At 40.8% G+C, this 21,415-nt stretch overlaps 1 protein-coding gene across 4 annotated transcripts in view; it reads left to right on the top strand.

Annotated features, from left to right (window-relative positions):
* The window catches only part of LOC112112035 (dystrophin), a 1,981,667-nt gene that overhangs the window by 1,897,545 nt on the left and 62,707 nt on the right, over positions 1-21,415 (top strand). For all 4 annotated transcript variants that reach the window (XM_026649948.1, XM_024207744.1, XM_024207743.1 and 1 more), the window contains 2 exons: positions 13,710-13,784; positions 20,212-20,413. In XM_026649948.1, coding sequence (XP_026505733.1) covers positions 13,710-13,784; positions 20,212-20,413 — 277 coding nt within the window. The remainder of the gene's footprint in view (positions 1-13,709; positions 13,785-20,211; positions 20,414-21,415) is intronic.

The following is a 21,415-nucleotide window of genomic DNA, read 5'->3' as shown; positions in this document are numbered from 1 at the left end:
GAAAATGTCTCTGTCTGGATCCAGCAAAACCATATGTTGCCAGAGACCGCAAATATTCCCTCTATTTTGGACTGTCTCCTTATCTCAAGATGACTGGCCTCTCCCTCAGCTCGCTATAGGTTCATGTCTCATCTGCCAACAGACAGCTATTTTATCATTATCCCACCCGGTAATGACCAGGTTCCTAAAGGGCTTGATAAGAACCTTTCCATCAGTAACAAAACCAGCCCCTCACTGGGATCTTAATTTAGTACTTTTGACTCTCCCTACACCTCCCTTTGAATTGCTGGCTACATGTTCAATGTCTCACTTTTCCTTGTTGCTGTCATTTCAGCCAGAAAGGAGGGTGAACCTGGGGGCCCAATGGCCAATCCACCAAATGCAGTATTCCAGAAGGACAAAGTCTTGCTATGACTACACCCCAAATTCACCCCTAAGATACTTTCCGAATTTTACATAAACCATTCAGTTCACTTACCTGTGTTTTTCCCGAAGCCCCATGCCTTTAGCAAGGAGAAGAGACTTCATTTCCCTCGACCTGAGATGAGCATTGGCATTTTACCTGCAGAGAACAAAACAATCAGAAAGTCACTTAGACTCTTCATTGTCATAGTGGAAAGAGTATGAGGGGAAGCTATATCCTCTTAGAGAATCTCCAGGTGGATCTCTTGCTGTATCCTACTATAACCGTACCTCAGAGGGTCACAGCTGAGGATGCCAAATTCAGGACAAACTGCTGAGAAATAGGGCAAACACAACCCAAAACTGGTGGTTATTCTCCCATAAGATATACCAAACCAGCCACAAAAGTAAACTCCTGTTTCACCACATTGGCTAACAAGAAGTCATAAAAGCAGTTTCCTTGGGCATTCTAGTTCTTATATCCCCACCAAAAACACTGGATTCAGAGATGAGTGGTTCCTTACAACCAGTCTCATCAAATGAAAGGTTCTTCTGATCCCAAAGGACTAGCTCAGGGGTGGGCAAACTACGGCCCAGGGGCCGCATCCAGCTCTCCAGACATTTTAATCTGGCCCTCGAGCTCCCATCATGGAGCGGGGTCCAGGGCTTGCCCTGCTCCGGCACTCCAGCTAGAGAGTGGGGTCAGGGGCTTGCCCCACGCCGCATGGCTCCCGGAAGCAGCGGCATGTCCCCCCACCAGCTCCTACATGTAGGGGCAGCCAGGGGGCTCCACACACTGCTCCTGCCCCAGGCGCTGCCCCCGCAGGTCCCATTGGCCAGGAACTGCGGCCAGTGGGAGCTGCGGGGCAGCGCCTGTGGACAGGGCAGTGTGCAAAGCCGCCTGGCCGTGCCTCCGTGTAGGAACTGGAGGGGGAACATGCCGCTGCTTCTGGGAGCTGCTTGAGGTAAGTGCTGCCCGGAGCTTGCACCCCTGACTCCCTCCCGCGCCCCAGTCCCACCCCCACCCCACAGCCCCCACCCCCAGCCCCGGCCCCCTCCCCCCCCCGCCCCCCCCAATACCCCAACCCCCTGCCCCAGTCTGGAGCCCCCTCTGGCACCCTGAACTCTGGCCCCACCCCAGAGCCCGCACCTCAGCCAGAGCTCTCACCCCCTCCTGCACCCCAACCCCCAATTTCGTGAGCATTCATGGCCCGCCATACAATTTCCATACGCAGATGTGGCCCTCGGGCCAAAAAGTTTGCCCACCCTTGGACTAGCCACACACCTAGGTCAATATGCCAGTTCTTTAGTATCTAAAATCTAAAGGCTTATTCATAAAAAGAAAGGAAGGTGAGAGTTAAAATTGGCTAAAGGAATCAAATACATACAGTAATTGCAAAGTTCTTAGTTCAGGCTTGTAGTAGTGATGGAATAAGTTGCTGGCTTAAGTAAAGTCTCTGGTTGCTTCCAAATCATTGGAAGGACCTCAGTCCCTTCGTTAGAATGCTCCCATTAGTTTAGTCCAGAGGTTTGGGCAAGAAAGAGGAAAAATGGAGATGTTTTCAGGGCCTTTTATAGCTTCAGCCATGTGGAGGGAATCCCGTTGTTCTTACTGTGGAAAATTACAGCAACAAGATGGAGTTTGGAGTCACATGGGCAAGTCACATGTCCATACATTTCGCCTAGTCACAGCAGGAAATTCGTTAATGGACCATGGGAAATGCCCATCTACACTTATCAGTTAAATGTTCTTTTGATGGGCCACTCAATTTGAATAGTCCCTCCAAGATGTGCTGGCTAGCTACTTTGTGGGCATTACCCCAGGAGCAAATATGTGAAATCCAGGTATAGAGCCAATATTCATAATTTCAAATACAAAAATGATACATGCATACAGATAGCATAGTCATAACCTTTTCATAGATATCTTACATGCCACATTTTGTACAAGATTCGTTGCAAATATATAATAGTGGTTGCACCAATTATCTATATTGTCATATTTTAATTAGATAATGTCACACCTACTTTATCAGTTGACACATTTTCCTTCCCCACATTGGGTAAGAGCTCACTCCACAAAAGCACAGGCAGCCTCAGTAGCATTGCTTTATAAGTACCCTGCTTCATACTTGCAAAGCAGCTACATGGAGTTCTAGCCACAAGACATTGGACATTATGCCTTGGTCCAAGCCTTCTCCACTGACACATCCTGTGGGACAGTAATTCTATGAGCATTTATACCGCCTCCACCCTAATACCTCCTTCTTTCTGAGTACTGCTTGTCAGTCACCCACAGTGGAATACACATTGGGACAGCACTTGAACAAAGTGAAGTTACTTACCTTATTGTAACTGGAGTTGTTCAAGATATGTGGTTCTTATCTGTATTCCTCTGCTCGCCCTCCTTCCCCTCTGCTTTGGGTCATGACTGGATTCATGGTAGAGAAGGAACTGGAGAGGCAGTTGGTCTGCATTGCACCTTGTATCCTGAGCACAGTACACAAGGAGAGCAGGGACCAACTGACACAATTTGCAAGCATTCCTTGGTCTCAGGTACATGCAGCATATGCATACCCCACAGTTGAATCCTGATAGGGACCACACATCTCAAAGAACTCTAGTTACAATAAGGTAAGTAACTTCCCTTTATTAATAATGATATTATCCCTTGTCATCTTCAAAGCACAGAAGGAAATTGTGTCAACTATGATTAGAACTCAAGAGTTAGATTTCCACTCAGGCTCAGACTGCTAAACAATGCTGCCTGCCTCATTTCTTTTCTGTGTACCATTAACCTTGGCTGCATGTTTTATAACCTTTTTAAGGAGAGAACACCCTCCCCTCAATGGTTTTATATAAGGAATGTTTCACCAGGAGGAAATATAAGGCAATGTCTACACTGAGCTTTCGTCGTTAAAACTTTCGTTGCTCAGGGATGTGAAAAAACACCCTCCTGAACCAGAAAAGTTTTAACAACGAAAAGCACCAGTGTGGACAGTGCTTGGTCAGCGGGAGACACTCTCCTGGCAATGAAGCTACTGCCCCTTGTTGGGGGTGGTTTTATTTTGTCGGCAGGAGAGCTCTTTCCTGGCAACAAAGAGCGACTACATTGCTTACCCTACAGTAGTGTGGCTGCAGCGGCACAGCTGTGTGCTGTTGTAAGATGTGTAGTATAGACTTAGCCTAACTCTACCAGCTGATCTGGCAATCCCCACTATTTTGAAGGCTATGTGAGACCAAACTTTAGCAAAACAAAAACACTTTAACAGTCTGGTGAAACCTGGATGTTGATTGGCTGGGAGTGAGATTGTAATATAATACAAACAGTTCTAAATTTTGTTAGCTAGGAATTGTTGGAAAAAATATTGACACCTTTTTCGTCAAGGTAGCCTAAATAGTGCATGGTATCTATGCACAGCTCTTTGAGAAGGTCATAGGCATTGTACAAAACTTCCAGTTTTTCAAATGTGGTTCTTTTTCTTTTTTCCTTCTCCCACCCCCAAAAAGGGGCAAGGAAGGTGAAACAATTGGTGTTTACCATTGCAGGTCATGTTTGAGGATCTGACAGCATGGAATTTAGTTTCTGCACTAAAACAAGTTAATTGCTAACTTGTTCCATTTATTAATTATCACCTGAAGCATTTAAATTCCTGCTTTGTTTTCTTTTACATAATAGCCAGGGACTGGGAATTTCACTGAGTTACCCACAGGATCACCTGGCACTGTAATGTTTTGCTGTCCTTCAGGAAGGACACTTGCATTGTGTCGATGAGCTTTATTGTGACTAACTTAAAATATATACATTCTTTTAAACTAAAGAACACAGTGGTTCCCAAGTTGAAATGGCTTCCTGAGTGACTCTCTAATTAGATTTTTTTAATGTCTGCCAAGCTTGTTATATGAGCAGCATTTGGCAGAAGAGAGCTTGGACCATCCCAGAAACATTTAATCATATAGGCAGCTTAGTCTGTGTCAGAGGACAGTACATTATTGAATGAAACATCCCAGTCATTCAGCACTCTTTAACAGCTGGGGCAACTGTTGAATGACTGGTCTTTTCAAGAAAGACTTTGAAAAGCAGTTATGTAACATTTTCACCAGGATATAGTGTCCAGACCATAGATGTGAAACATTCCTCCCTGTCAGACATTTCATCTGTTATTGGAATCATTCTTTGTCATCTTTTTTTAAAAATTACATGTTTTTCTTTGCTTACCGCTCCATACAATAAGGTATATGTATGTAAGGAATCTGGTTTTAGCATTGAACCAAAAGAATTTTCCCACCCTCCCTCAAATCCATATATGAAAACTGCAGTTAAACCTGACAAAAATGGATTTTTAATAGTTTTCCTGAGAGGCCAATTTCTGTCTTTCTTAGGCTGTGTCTTGACGCTGTTATGTTACTGTTAATTCAAGGAGGTGGCTCAAATTTTCAATACTAGTCACCTTGCAAATAAAAGACCTTCAGCTGACCATCCACTGCCAAAAGGATTCACTCAAACTCATGCTGTTGTATGTTGTTATTGTAGCTGAAAAGTTACAGTAGAAGCAACAAGATTGCAAATGCATTGAAGATGCGGCTGGTAGTGCAGCTCAACTTTTTCAAGTTAGAGATTGATTCCCATGTGTTTTATGACTCCTGCAATAGAGTTGGTAGCAGAATTGTGCTACAGAATCTAAGCTTTCGTTTTAAAAAAAATTATATTTCTAACCTTTATGGTTGCAAAGGTATAGCCAGAAACAGTTAACTCTAAAGGAGGTGTGCACGTTCCCACTTGTCTCAATAGGGTATTGATTCCAAAACCTAATGATAATCATTTACATTTTAATATTTAGCTGTTTCACTCAAGATTATTTTACCAGAAACACCTATTTTATGTGTTTATTCCATACTTCCATACCATTACCTCCACTTTGCTGGGTATCAAAAGCTCCAGCTTATCATATGGCAATTTATACAATTAATTTGCGTGTTTTCAGTACAAAAAATTGAAAACATAGAGGCAGAGAAAAATAAGATGAATTTATTCTGAATTTTTCTAATTTGACTGCATATTTTGTAATTCCAAGGACCCTCTAGAGCAGGGGTCGGCAACGTTTGGCACGCGGCTCGCCAGGGTAAGCACCCTGGCGGGCCGGGCCAGTTTATTTACCTGCTGACGCGGCAGGTTCGGCCGATCGCGGCCCCCACTGGCCGCGGTTCGCCGTCCCGGACCAATGGGGGCGGCGAGAAGCGGCGCAGGCTAGCAATGTGCTGGCCGCGGCTTCCCGCCACCCCCATTGGCCCGGGACAGCGAACTGCAGCCAGTGGGGGCCGCGATCGGCCGAACCTACTGCGTCAGCAGGTAAATAAACTGGCCCGGCCCGCCAGGGTGCTTACCCTGGCGAGCCGCGTGCCAAACGTTGCCGACCCCTGCTTTAGAGGGCCATACTCTTTCCCACATAGGATACCCACTAATTGGGTAGTAGTTCTTGGTCACTAGCATATAGGCATGCAAATTGCTTGATGCTTTAGGGTGCTGAGGTCTTCCTTATCTGATATTTGTGTTGTCCATATCTTCTTCTAGAGGATCTGGAATCCCTTTGATTTAAAGTTTTACGTATGAAAGGAGCACCGCTTTTTGTTGCATAACTTGTAGTCAGTTACCGAACCTGTAGGAAGACATTTGATCTGGGAATCTGGCTACTGCATTAGTTGCCATGGAGCTGATGGAGAATCTTACGGCACCTGTGATAGAGTGTGTAGCACACGAAGAAGTTATTGAAGTCATATTTAATATTTTTTGCCAGGGATCATTTAACCTTCATCAACAGCTTCTTGAATTCTTTTAGCTAGGCAAGGGAAAGCTTCAGCTGAACAGTAAAGCTGAGGTGGAAACTTGCAAGGATTACAGAGCCCCCTCCCTGAGACTCCACTCCTCCCTGCCTCTTCCTGCCCTGCAACACCCTTTCCCCCCAGTGCCAAACAGCTGATCAGTGGTGGGCAGGAGGCGCTGGGGGAAGGGGGAGGAGCTGATCAGCAGGTGGCTGGTGGCTGCTGAGCACCCACCATTTTTTTTCCCATGGGTGCCCCAGCCCCAGAGCACCCACAGAGTTAGCACCTATGCTTCTGTAACATAATCATGCTATGAATGCATCTCCCTTGGAGAAGGTTTATCCCCCTCTGAACTGAAAATGTTGTTTCTGGATGTATGGACAGCGAATCCTGATTCCTTTTCCCTCTTGGATGGAAATATGCTTTTTAGTGATTCCTGTATGTTCTTTTCTTCAGTCTGCTTCATTCCAAGAGACTAGGTAACCCTTGTCACCAGTGTTGCAGTATACTTGGGGGAAAAGATGTTCTCAAGTAACTGTTTCTCTCTTTTAGGATTGCCTGGAGTCTGAAAGTTACCCTCTTGAGAGATAAGGAATCTGATGATATATCATTGGAGTAGTCAGAGTCCATTTCTTTTGGGTTTGGCCTCGTTCAGCCTCCAGGCACCCATGATTCAGATAATGTATAGTGTTCATTTTTTTTTACTTACCTCCTTAGTTTTCCTATCTGTTTTCAGGTAAAAGACGTTCAGCGGGTGACCTTTAGTGGACTCTTTGGGTGAAAAGGCTTTTCTCCTTTATGACCAAAATCATAGGGAGAATATCTGGGAAGAGGACAAGAGCTATGGATGATCCATACTACAGCTAGATGAGTGTTTGGCCCTTTTTTCTGAGTAGGAAGACTTGCCCTTAGAGTAAGGGCTTGTCTACACTGGCAATTTACAGCGCTGCAACTTTCTCGCTCAGGGTGTGAAAAAACACCCCTGAGCGAGTGTTTACAGCAAGTTTCAGCGCTGTATAGCGCCAGTGTAAACAGTGCCCCAGCGCTGGGAGCCACGCCCTTTGTGGAGGTGGTTTTTTTTAGAGCGCTGTGCTGTGACCACACAAGGCACATTAAAGCGCTGCCACGGCAGTGCTTTAGTGTTGCCAGTGTAGACTAGCCCTAAGAAGACTCTGCTCTGACGTGCCCTTAGAAGTGTATTTATTTGCATTAGTGATGATCTTACCCCCTTGAACATAAGAACAGCCATATTGGGTCAGACCAATGGTCCATCTAGCCTGCTATCCTTTCTTCCGACAGTAGCCAGTGTGACGGGTTGGATCACAGAAACCCCCTTGGGAGCTGCCACCCGATGTGCCAAGACTACCCCTGCTTCTGTTTTCCCTGCCAGTTCAGGACTCCAGCACCCCGTCTTGCTGAGTCAGACACTCCTGTCTGGCTCTAACACAGACCAAGGGTCTGAATCACTTGTCCCAAAACTGCAAGTTTACCCAAAAACAGCTCACAGGAGTGTGCTTGTCTTTAGCACTCAGATGCCCAACTCCCAATGGGGTCTAAACCCAGATAAATCCGTTTTACCCTGCATAAAACTTATGCAGGGCAAACTCATAAGTTGTTCGCCCTCTATAACACAGATAGAGAGATATGCACAGTTGTTTGCTCCCCCAGGTATTAATACATACACTGAGTAAATTACTAAATAAAAAGTGATTTTATTAAATACAGACAGTAGGATTTAAGTGGTTCAAAGTAGTAACAGACAGAACAAAGTAAGTCACAAGCAAAATAAAATAAAATGCGCAAATCTATGCCTAATCAAACTAAATACAGATAATCTCACCCTCAGAGATGCTTCAGTAAGTTTTTCTCAGACTGGACACCTTCCAGGCCTGGGCACAATTCTTTCCCCTGGTACGGCTTTTGTTCCAGCTTAGGTGTTATCTAGGGGCTTCTCCATGATGGCTCCTCTCTCTCCCTCTTCTGTTCCACCCCTTTATATATCTTTTGCATAAGGCGGGAACCCTTTGTCTTTCTGGGTTTCCACCCCTCCCCCCCCCCACTGGAAAAGCACCAGGTTAAAGATGGATTCCAGTTCAGGTGACATGATCACATGTCACTGCAAGACTTCATTACTCACTTGCCAGCACACACATATACAGGGAGACTCACAGGTAAACAGCCATCTGCAGACAATGGGAGTCATCAAGATTCCAAACCATCATTAATGGCCCACACTTTACATAATTACAATAGGCCCTCAGAATTACATTTTATATTTCTAGTTTTAGATACAAGAGTGGTACATTTATACAAATTAGATGATCATACTCAGTAGATTATGCACTTTGTAATGATACCTTACAAGAGACCTTTTGCATGAAGCATATCCCAGTTACATTATATCACTTATTACCGTATTTTCTCTAAATCTATCCCAGTTACATTATATTGACTTATTATTATATTTTTATAAAACCATGTAGACTGCACAACGTCACAGCCAGTACCAGATGCTTCAGAGGGAATAAACAGAACAGGCAATCAGCTAGTGATCTATCCCCTGTCACCCATTCCCAGCTTCTGGCAAACAGAGGCTAGGGACACCCAGAGCACAGGCTTGCATCCTTGACCATCTTGACTTAAGGCTATTTATGGGCCTATCCTCCATGAACTTATCTAATTCTTTTTTGAAGCCACTTATGGCCTTCACAACATCCCCTGGCAACAAGTTCCACAGGCTGACTGTTTGTTGTGTGAAGAAGTACTTCCTTTTGTTTGTTTTAAACCTGCTGCCTATTAATTTCATTGGTTGACCCCTTAGTTCTGTCTTATTCATATTCTCCACACCAGTCACCAGGGCTGGCTCTAGGTTTTTTGCCGCCCCAAACCTCTGGAAGCGCAACTGCCGAAGCGCAAAAAAAAAAAAAAAAAAAAAAAAAAAAAAGGTGTCCGGAATGCTGCTCCTGAAATTGTGCCACCCCAAGCACATGCTTGGTTTGCTGGTGCCTAGAGCCAGCCCTGCCAGTCACAATTTTATAGATTTCTATCACATCCCCTCTTAGTCGTTTCTTGGTAGATTGCTGCTCCAGTTCCCCTCTCCACACACACAGTGCACTCACTGATGCTTGAGTTAACCACCAGCTGAGGAATATGTTTTGTTGCCTTACTATGCCTGCTGTCAGTTACTTCCACTGCTGCCAGTGCTGAAGCTATTTAAGGAGGCAAGATTGCTACCCTAACTTTCTTCTTTTCAAGCTTGGAGCTTTGTTAAACTGGATCAGCCTCTAGCAGCAAGGGCATTTTGGTCCCATGGAGGAAGGTGATTGGGGGGAGGCGGGGCGCTCTGGCTGTTCCTCTATGCCGTGATTCGCCAGTTGCAGCAGAGCCCCAAGCGAGGAAAAACAGCTACAGGAATTTCTCCAAAAGCGAAGAGAAAAAAGGTAGAGAAAGGATAGAAGATAAAAGAAAATCACTGCTGGAAATCCCAGAGATAAAGTCTATGATAAAGAAAGAGGAGCTGTAAGGTACACAATAGCCTCTGAATAGGGCCAGACATGTCTGGAGAAAGCTGCCAAGCAGTTGCAGGTTTCTGCTAACTGACAGGTCTAGCTACCTTTGTTGTGCAAGAAGCAGCAAACACATCATCTCAAAGGAATAACACGTTTCCCCCTATGATCTAACTTGGAATTTGAACTCTAGTCCTCCAGTTGTAAAGTGCCAATAAACTACCCTGTGAAGCCACCTAATCTTTTGTTGTTTGAATAGCAGCTGTTGTCTGAGCATTGAGCTGAATGCCATTCTGCTTTCAGATCTTGAATATGCAGATGGCTTGGTCTTGTTGGCTTTGGTGAATCGCTGCAGCTGATGGCCAGTCTGGTTGGGCAAGAAGCAGTATATGCTGGTCTGGTTATGAATTCAGATAAAACTAAGTACCTGGCTGTTACCATCAAGCATCCTCCAGCTCCATATTATAGCCCACTCAATATTAACAAGGCAAGACATTAAACAGGAGGCTGGTAGTGGTGGCAGTGGCAGTGGCTCCCTCGTAACCTTTAGCTTGGTGGTTAGGGTGCTCACATGGACTGTGGGAGACCACAGTTCAATTCTCCTCTCTGCCTGTTGTGGAGAGGGATTTGAGAAGGGTCTCCTTTGCTAGAGGAGAGTGTTTTAGCCACTGGGCTATGGGCTATTCTAGCATGGGTTTCTAACAGTCTCTCTTGTTGAGCTATTCTGCAGTGTGTAAAATACTTGAATAGTCATTAGCACAGAATGAGAGTGCCTCTCTAGCCTGGTGGTTAGCACACTCGTAGGACAGGCATGTTTACCCAAGTTCATGTTGCTGTTCCAATAATTATTTAATTATTTAAACACAGTGGAACAGCTTCAGCAGGAGAGACTGAGACACCTATACTAGAATATTTCATAACCCCGCGAATGGGGCACTCTCCTGCAATATTGGAGTCCTCTTGCTGCTGCTTTGTCTCTCTAGCCCTACATTTCCTTTGCTTTTATTTTTAAAACGTTCCGGGCGGGGGAGGGGAATGACTAAAAACAATTTTTTGTCAACTTTTTCAGTTCACCTAAATATTTTGAAATGTTTGGTTCGACTCAAATCCATTCCCCCTTGGTTTTTGGAACTGCCAGCGAATTGAAAAATCAGTTATTCGTTAATTTCTAAATAACCCTCCACTAAGAGAATAGAGGCGATAGAGGTGGTATGTTAAGAACAGAGCAATAGGGTAACAAGGTTTCACAGCACCATACATTGATATATTGATACAAAATAACTACTGTTCTTTCCAGTTCAGGTAACTTCCTTCCAGAGTTTACAGCTTCTCCCTGAACCAGCACCACTTGTATTCCATTTCTGTATTTCATGCTTTGTAGGTTCAGATGCTCAGCAAGCAGCATTTCTTTTAGTGAATGGAAATAGTGTGTATTGTGTTTGCAGAAAAATGGATGGAAAACATAAATGACTTCATAGACTCCTCAGCAGTAGGACCGCAATGTGTATATAAAATGTAAATCATAAGCAGAGAAACTTCATCATCCTGTGCAACTGGCATTTAATGACTGCTAGTCCTCTGGTGAAATGCTAGCCAAAGCCTTGTTTTTGTCACACTACTCACTCTTCCCCATCTCACTTCTAACAAAGAACGTTTGCCCCTTCTTGTCCTAAAATTACAAGGTGTTTTTTTCAGAATAGAAGTGCAGATTTCCAACAAGTGTACAAAATGAAATTGAAGTCTCAGTACCGTAGCAAAGGAGTATGTTATTAATTTGCCTTCAAGACAGATTAAGTTACTTTGTTTAAATACACAGTTTATTCCAAACTACATTAAGGTTTATGGACCTGTCAGTATTATAGTGAGTTAGAGTTGGCAGGAACAATACATTAGAGAGGTGCCATTAGAAAGGTGCACGGAATTGTGTAGAGAGAAGGAAATCAGCAAATACACAATGATGAAACCTGCCAACTTCCTCTACAAGGCAAGATGCTTTGGGTAGAGCATTTTACATACCTAAGTAGAAGTTAGATACCATCTATCAAATAATTAAACCTCAGAATACTCTCACAAAATAGCTTAATGAAAATATATTATGTATTTGGGATATCCCCTTTGGTACTCAAACATCTCTAGCATTCTAAAGTGGATTAGATGGATGGATATATAGACCTGAGATTCCACTTCGGGAGTAACTCTTTGCACATATGTATCAGTTTACACCTTCAAAGCACTTTACCAACATTAACTTATTAGGCCTCATGATGTCTCTGTGGGGAAATTGAGATTGAGGGCATCATCTTGAAAAAGCATAGGCCTCTTTTGTCTGCCCAAAAAATGTGAGTGCTGTAGCACACTTAGGTTAGCTGATGGATTTACCAGGATTGCAGCTGCAGTTAACTTGTTAAATACCTTTGCTTGCCATCACAGTCACATAGTGTGCACATATTTGCATCCAGATCTCAAGCTTCTGTAATTAAAATTTTGGATTTGAGAAATTAAGTGATTTGCCCAAGACCACGCAGCAAATTGGATCAGAGCCAGGATTAGATAGAAAGGATTTCTATCCTTCAGTCTATATTTCTGTTTCCATTTAACAATGGTCTGTTACACTGCCACTGGTGGTAGGTATATAGCAAATGAATCGGAAGACGACTATCTGATCATTAATAATTCCATCGCAATTTTCCTAAGAGTAAGGGTATTAACACAGGTTTCTTCCAATTTGGTGATTGTATTCTATTTGCCTAATATGGCCCCTTTGGTTTTAGTTTTACATGGTATTATTCACTTCTTGTCCCAAACTTCCTTGTGCTGTTAAATAGCTGCTGTGCTTCACCCCAAATATAGCTATATGTCACTGTTGAATAGGATGACAAGACAGCAAATGTGAAAAATCGGGACAGCGGGTGGTGGGTAATAGGAGCCTATATAAGAAAAAGACCCCAAAATCAGGACTGTCCCTATAAAATCGGGACATCTGGTCACCGTACTGTTGAATCATCCTTGTATAGCCCTTGCCAATATCACAAGTTGCTGAGAGGTTTATCTAATGGTTGTAAAATATAGTATTGTTACACCCCCTCCCCCATGTAACTGATTTGGTCTGTAGCCCAGCTGAGAAGCAGAGATTTTATCTGTGCTGTCCTGATTTTAGAAATAGTTTTTTCAACTTTGTTCAGGTTTAGTAGGAAATTACAAATATTTTGGTTTTGTTAACCATGATGCTATATCTTTAAATGATAGAGCTGGAATAAAAGCATTGTTACAGCCTTGTTACATAATATGTTTCTTGGCCACTCTCATTCCTGTCTGCCTCTGAATAGTAGGAGCCAGTCAGCTCATTACAACTTCAAAAGAGCACCTGAAAATCTACCTCTCTGGATAAATCAAAGGAGGAGTAGATTTGCGAAAAATCTTTTGGATCTTGGAGCATGGCCTACACTTTCTTAAACACAGCACTAAGTGAAACTGACTAACTTCAGTACATTACAAAACTGGATTGTATCCTGTTGCTTAGGTCCCCCTGTGCAGAAATCTCTCTTCCAGCTGCCCTAACAGGGCATATATTAAGCAGAGAGGGAGGCATTCAAGATTCTTAACTCTCTTAAATTGGTCACAACCTGAGAAGATATGGTATCTTTACAATAACATGAAATGCAATTTTTGATTATTATGATGTTTTAGGTGCCATGGAATTCAAAATATCATTGCACCCAGAGCAAGACAATACTCTGTTCAATGACTGTTTTGCTTGTTTTCTAAATGACTATTGATAATTATTGATCGTATTGATTATTGCATTAGAAAACTAATTTTTAACAGATTTCTTCCCCCCCCCCCACATACCTGTAATTTTTCACACATAAACCAGAGGGTATTTTCTTGATTTAGATGTATAACCTGATTTGTTAGCTGGTCTTTGAATCCATATGCTTTTCTGGTGAAACAGTGATTCTTTCTTTAACTTTCCCCTTGTAGCTGACCTGAACAATGTCAGATTCTCGGCTTACAGAACTGCCATGAAACTTCGAAGACTGCAGAAAGCCCTCTGCTGTAAGTATATGCCTGTGCTTTATAGACTTCCTTCTAGTCTCTTCTGCCAAAAGGGCAAACCTGTTTGGCAACTTTTAGAAAAAGAAAATATCTCATGAACAAAAGTCTGTCCACTGCACGAACACTTTGGACCAGTATCATCGTCACTATGTTCCAGTGTTTTGTACCACTCAAACCTACCTCAAACAAAGTTAAGACAAAAGTATAAATTTGACCCTAAGTTAACAATTTCTAAATGTGTCCTATCTTAGCCTATTTAGGTATTTTTGCCACCCTCATTACCATAGTGCCTGAGAACGTCTTTACCACTGCTTTACAGCTCCGTTAACGTCTAGAGCATTCTATACTGGCATTAATCTTAAACATAAGTATGAACCCTGGGTGGGCTTGTACAACCCACACTGAAACCTGCACCACCACATCTTCATTGCTAGTTTTAGCCACACTAGCTAAATTAAAGCTAATGTGGGTATGTCTACAGGGGCGGCAATCACACCTCTGATTGCAGTGTACACATACCCTGTGTCATACTTGTCTGTGTATTCACATTGGCAAGTTACCTACTTTATTATGGATTAAATAATGTAGTCATAGTTTCCTTATTAGACCAATCAAACACACAGTATACAGTTTTAAATGTCATGTGAAACTGTCATGTGTAATATTTTAACTTTATTCATTCACTTTTAGTTGTAGACAGAGTTTAATTTCTGGGATAGTTGCAGACATGTTTCTACCGTCTCTTCTGTTTCAGCCTGGGATCTGTGTTCACATGCTCTTTGGAACTGTGTCAAACCTCAGTATCATTAAGCATATTCACTATGAGGCTGAGGGAGGGGTGAGTTAAAGTGAGGGGTTTCACTAATGCACAGAGTTAATCCTTGAAAGTCCTGCATTAATGAACACTTTCAACAATAACTGAAAATTCTGGCAGCATAATGAAAGATGGGAGAAGAATTGCCAAATCCCTAGAAGCCCACACAATGTTTCTAAACTCCTATAATTTGGAATGTTTTGCCAATATGAATATAGTGATAAAGAATTAGTTACGAAATTCTTAGAAATATAAATATCCATTCTTAATATAATTCCTCTCCCCCATTTCATCCCCTGAAAATGTGCAAGATAGCAATATACCATTCCCATCTTTTTCGGGTTTTTTTTTTTAAATGAATAAAAATATACTATTTGTAGTTGCCAGACTACTTCTGAAGATGTAAACACCAAATACAAATATGTTCCAATAAGTTGTGTCCAGCCATGAATCTGCTGTGCTTCTTACTTGGAACTATACAAACTTATTTAATCTTTGTATAGTATAGACTTTTTAAGGTTTATGTTTTGCATCAGTACTAAATTTTATAGAGAGTTTCAAGAGTGGGATAAGAACTAAACGTTATTGGGCTTTTCCATTACAAAGGGGAGTCTAGAAAGGTCTGTAGAATAAATAGAATGGTACAGGGTCAGAATAAAGTGTTGATTTCCCATGGGAAATTCACTTCAAGAAACTGTTTATGAATTGCATGGTTCTCATTCTCACCAGACAGCTTGAATATATAAGTGTAACAGACACTTTTGTGCCTGAACATATGAAACCTAAAATACTTTGGGCCAGATTTGGATCTTGTTTACCTAATTCCACACCTGTGTAACTCTGTTAAGTGTGATCAGAAATAGGTTCTTAGACTTTAGAAATGTTAACTATCTGGGTGAGAACCTGGCTCCATTGATGTCAATAGCATAACTCCTACTGATTTCAATTGGACCAGGATTTCACTCCCAGTGTTTATAAAAGCTTTTTCTTGTGTTTATCTTCTGTCCATTCAAAATAATAAAGAAAACTCGATGCTGGATTAATCTCATATTGTGCTGCTGCTTCCACATTTTTTAGAAATTCTCAATTTGTTAGACTAGCTATTGCAGGACAGCTGTTTCTTCTATAAACATTTAAGAACTGCCCTGCTATACGATTATGTTTATACTGGCACACAATTCCTTCTTTCTCATACTGTCAAGTTTATGGTACAGTTTGTCTTTATATAAGTGTTTACTTGAGGGCAAGTGAAGATTTTCTGAGATCCAGATGTTTTAACAAACATGCAGTGGCACCTACACTAAATACCTAAGCACATTCTTCACGCTTTCTATCCATAGAGAGTTGTTTGAGGAGTCTGGATAACTATGTTTGTACTCAGTATTTGAGAAGCAATATTCCTGCAAAGAACAAAGACACCATAATTAAATATTCTTATTTTACAATTTCACCAGCATTTGTGAACCAAATTTAATTATGCAGCAAAGTTATTATTGAGTTTCTTACTGTTTCTTTTAATTTGGCATTAATAGCAATTGAACACTATTTTGGATCTCAAGGCATCAAGTCATAAACAAGAGAGTTCAAATTTCCAATTGAAGTAATTGCTTTCATCTCCTTCCTTTTTACTTCATCTTTGAAACTTGGCGGGGAAGGAGAGAAGTCTTGGATTGTTTTCATTTTCTGCAAATCTACCAAATCTGTAAAATACAAGACATCTTTGTCTTTTGAGGTTTGTTTTTATTTCCCAGTCAGGTTATATTTACCTCATAGAAGGCCTTGAGAGCTGGAGATATGTCCTGTTTCCAAATGTCAAAAATAAAAATGCTTTTAAATAATCAACTATACTTAGACTGTTTATGTTTTGTGCCTTTACAGGATTTTGGGAAACTAAGTGTAAGAATGAGTTTAGTATAGTTTTTTATTAAGGCTAAAAAGAGAAATGCAGAAAAAATGGTGATCCTGCACAAATAAATTCATGTGCTGAGAAATGTTTGCACATGGTATTACCCTGAAATATTCTCAGATGTGACACCAGCCTCCCAGCATTACAGCATATTATGTACATGCTAGATATAACCATTTCACCATTGCTTTTAAATGTACATCTCCCTTTGATAATCACATCAAAGCATGTTAATTTTCTTGTGTATAGAATTGCTTTAAAATATATCCTTTTTAAGTGCAATCCACATCTGAACATTATGATGTCAATAAAATTCACTTTGCTCTACAAACTTCTCCTGGAGATTCAACAAAAGAAAAATATGCAGCAGTTTCTCTACCAATTATCTTATTTTGCTCTATATATACTAACTAAATTAAAGGATCACTTACATATCAACAGAGAACATCAGGTTTACTCATGGGATGACCTTGCATTCTGTGAGATCCCTGTATGATTTTAATTACCGGCCATATTTAGTTTTCCTCAATTTCAGTATGTGATTACTACTGAGTATCTTTTTCTTACTAGATAGTTGTCAACTTTCTCCCTAAAACTTGCCTCTCGTGCATTGTCCTTAGATTTTCCCATGCTTCAGATCAGATTACGAGTGCCATTTTACAGGATGGGTCCCCCTTGCCCATGTCTTTGATGGAGAATGTGAGTTGGCCGTAAGCACATACTCCCACCTCTGTCGCTCTCTTTAAAATCCAAAGTATTGTTTACCATGGCTGGGATACAAATATTCTAGAGGCTGGTCAATGCACAAACTGTGCCAGCTTATCTAAAATAATTGGCTGAGCCTTACACTCAACTTGATGGAAATTCTCTATTTGTCTGTTAAGATGTAACGCAATGGCTTTTGAACACTGCATCCAAAAAATTCCAAAGCTTCAGGGAATATTCTAGGCATCAGTGGGCAGGACCCTATTGATTTTTTGTGAAAACTGGAAAACCGGAGTGTATGCAATGAGCTCAGCCTACAGAAACTACACAGTGTGCAACCCATTGGGTTTTAATTGATTGAGTTAAAACCAGTGCAAACCCCCAGGTGGACACATGTACATTGATTTACAGCTCTTTTGTATCTAATTAGTTGACTGCATTAAGCCACGTTATGGGGGTTACGTCTCAGGATATGATCATGCATGTGAGTCCATATTTTGGGAGGAGTCTGAGTATTAAATCTCTGAGGGGAAAATGGACCCCCAGTACTTTTCCCACTAAGCTCCTGATGCCTTTGTGAGGGGAAGTCCAGGAGGAGTAGAAGTTGTCCTACAGCAGAGTCTGGTGGCATACACCCCGATGTGTTATTAGACACCCATATATCATTGACTTCAAGACAAGACCAAAGGTTTGATAAATAAAGAGCACAGTTAAAGGATTTTATGATGCTGCCACTTATTAGTGTTAAAAGCTTTCACAAAATAGAATGACCCATGTTTATCTGTAGTCACATGTATAATTAAGCTGCCACCCAGATGCTTGAGGGGTTCACTTAATTACCATTGATTCATTGTCACAGAGGAACTGAGCATTCAGCCTAAAGCTAAAGTTAAAGGTGTTGTGAACGCAGTGCTGCATTTCCAATTTGGCTAATAAATTGTTATTAGAGAAAAGCATCTTTCTATGACCCTTAGAGATGGGGCTGATAAATAGGCTGTTGTTGAACAAGACACACATCTTAGGAGAGTTACATTTTTTAAATGTCAGTAAATGAAATACAATCTCCAAAATAAAGATGCTTTATATTTAAAAAAATACTAATTTCAAAAATTGAAATGTATTCACTCTGTAAGCTAAATCTTTTAGTATAACAATAGAGACATGTATATATCATTACATACTTTATTTGCTTTAGGATTTGGGTATATTAGGCGTGTAGGCTAAGATTTTCAGATGTCCTTAAGGGATTTAGGAGCACAAGTTCCTTTGATTTTTTTCAATGAGATTTGTATTCTGAAATTCCATAGGTATTGCTGAAAATCCCATCCATATTGTATAACCCCTTGCAAATTATTCAGTGGCTGAGTTTGGACGGCTAAAGTAGTGTCCTGTTAGGACACAAAGAGCCAGATTCATCCTTGATGGAATTTTAAGTTGCACCAGAAGTGAATTTGGCCAATGTGACAATAAGTTATTGCTTCACTGTTAAAATCTGTTAAATTGTGAAGTATTGTTGCTTGTCAAAGCTCATTAAAAATCTTTTTCAAAGAGAGGAAGCATGGTCTTGTGGTTAGGGCACTTACCTGGAACTTGGGAGATCTTGGTTCAGTTCCCAGTTCTGTCACTTAATTCCTATATGACCTTCACTTGGGGCCAGATTCTTCCACCCTTAATCACATTGAATTATACCATACTCTGTGATTATCCCATTGAAATCAACTCAATGTGAGTAAGAGTGTCAGAATTTGGCCTTCAGTCTGTCTGGTTTGCTTCCTTATCTGTGAAGTAGGCAAAACAATACTTCCACATTTCATGGAGGTGGTGTGGAGATAAATTCATTAATATTTGTGAGGTGCTCAGACATTATGGCAGTGAGTGCAAATATAGATAGCCCTCACTATCTTGCTTTCTTGTATGATCCCCATTTCATTTTAAAAATCATCTCTCATAACACTCAAAATTGTTATCCTTTAAAGCTTAGAGGCAAAATACTTCCCTCAGTCAATTGATACTGAACTGCTTTTTATCTTAGTGGGAGGTGCATTTAGAGATTACGGGTAATAAGTAGAACTGTGTAAAGAACAGAAGTTCCATTTATTGAAGGATTTTGAATTTTCACTTCATTTTGTATCAGAACAAAACACAAAATTTTCAAAGCTCTCCAAAAAGAAAAATTCTGGGGAAAAAATTGTTTCAGATTGAAACACTTCATTTGACAAAATTGTTTCATTTTGGTTTTGACTTATTTTGTATTACATTGTTATATAGAATACAAAGAAAAATTGACACAAAAAGTCAGTTTGATAGAACCGCATATTCCGATAAAATATGGCCTCCCTGAAATTTCTCCCATCATCTTTAGTAATTGGTATTTTATTTGCCAAAAGTAATGCTGTGATGGAAATAGATGAAAACCTCATTAAAGTTGGCATGTTCTAAAATGACATAATGTTCAATATGTTTTTAATCAAATACTGTCAACAGGAATATAAAAATTAAATTACATGATTTCATGTTTTATATGCTTTGAATAAGATATTTTATTTATATAGCATCCAATAGTATGGTAGATCTTTTACAGAGAATATGAAACTATTCTCTGACTTATACAATTTACAGTCTAAGGCCTCATCCTGCAAAGCCTTAATGCAGTGGTTCTCGGACCAATCAGCACACAGCTGCGGCCCATGGGACATCCACAGGGCCATACAGATAGTGTGTGTGTGTATATATATTGTATATATAATGTGGGGGGGGGGAAGAGGGGAATGGGGCCACATAGAGAGGTGCATATGCAGTCCACAATGGTAAATATGTTGAGAACCACTGGCCAAGAGTCTGCAGGATTGGGGCATAAAAGGTTATTTTCAGACAAAGGGTTGGGGAAGGGATGAAAGCTTAAGAAAATTGTAATCAAAATATATTATTGTCGGGTGGGGGTTAATACTTGAAATGACTGAGTATTTTATTGTTGTAGTTTATTATTATTTTATTTTAAACAGTGGATCTCCTGAGTCTGTCTGCTGCATGTGATGCCTTGGACCAGCACAACCTCAAACAGAATGACCAGTCGATGGATATCCTTCAGATCATTAACTGCTTGACCACCATTTATGATCAACTGGAACAAGAGCACAATAACCTGGTCAACGTCCCTCTCTGTGTGGACATGTGCCTCAACTGGCTGTTGAATGTCTATGACACGTATGTGCGAGTAGTCTGAGTATACTGTACTAAAGGCTTTAATGACAGTTGGGGATAATGAGCTGTCTTCCTGGTTACAAAATGAGTGGCTCGGAGCTGGAAAGCCGGTGGTCATAGTGCAAGTTTAATAAAAATAATGGCTTACTGGTTGCACTTAGCTGAATCAATACAACCCTGAGTTAGGCTTGGAGTCCTAAATTGTTTTATTAAGCTAAGAAGTGATAGAGCTGGAAAATAGAACATTCTACTTTAAAATGGTCCGTGTATGTTAGCGTCATTTTTCAGAACTCCATCCCATCATTAAGTTATGACTCCGCAAGGCACTTTTGAATTTCCTTGTTAATACACCTTTATCTTTACCAATTAAGAGAATTATCAAAAAGCAACAGCATAATCTTCATTATATGCGTGCTCACGCTTGTCTACGCTTCCAACAGTTAAGCCTATTCACGGTGACACATTTTCTATAGCTTTTAGTATGTAATCTTTGATAGATGCTGGAAGGGGGGCCACCTGTGGTGCAATATGCTTGTGACTTTTAATAGTCAACAGATCTGAGTGAATTTTCGTAGGTTAGTAATGTCGTTCCTAAAATTCAGTTTTAGCAAACAAAGACCACTTCAAAGTGGAATTTAGCTATGCTGAGTCCACACTCATGAGTTTACAGAAGATGGGGTAGATTTACTTTGATAGTCTTACAGAAAATCCATTCGATCTGCTGTTGTTTTATCAGCTGCCTCCTAGAGCTCGGACAACTCCTAAATTACCCAATAATTAAATAAAGCAGCCTAGTTTTGGATTATTCCTGGATTTACAATAATAAACAGCTCTGCAAATTCTGTGAGAAAATTTGGCAGTCCAAGCCCTGACTTCTTACTTAAGACTAGAAGTATCTATTAGGTATCCTTAAAGTCAGACACACACTCACATGTCATGTGGCAAAATAAACCTGTGTAGATGAGAGCGTGTGCTTTTAATTTCATCAACATTTTGGATTAAGTT

This window comes from Terrapene carolina, unplaced genomic scaffold, assembly GCF_002925995.2.
Source record: "Terrapene carolina triunguis isolate 2854851 unplaced genomic scaffold, T_m_triunguis-2.0 Scaffold23, whole genome shotgun sequence".
Classification (NCBI taxonomy): Eukaryota; Metazoa; Chordata; order Testudines; family Emydidae; genus Terrapene; species Terrapene triunguis.
Note: the sequence above shows the minus strand (reverse complement) of the source record. Positions and strands in the feature narration are given on the sequence as shown.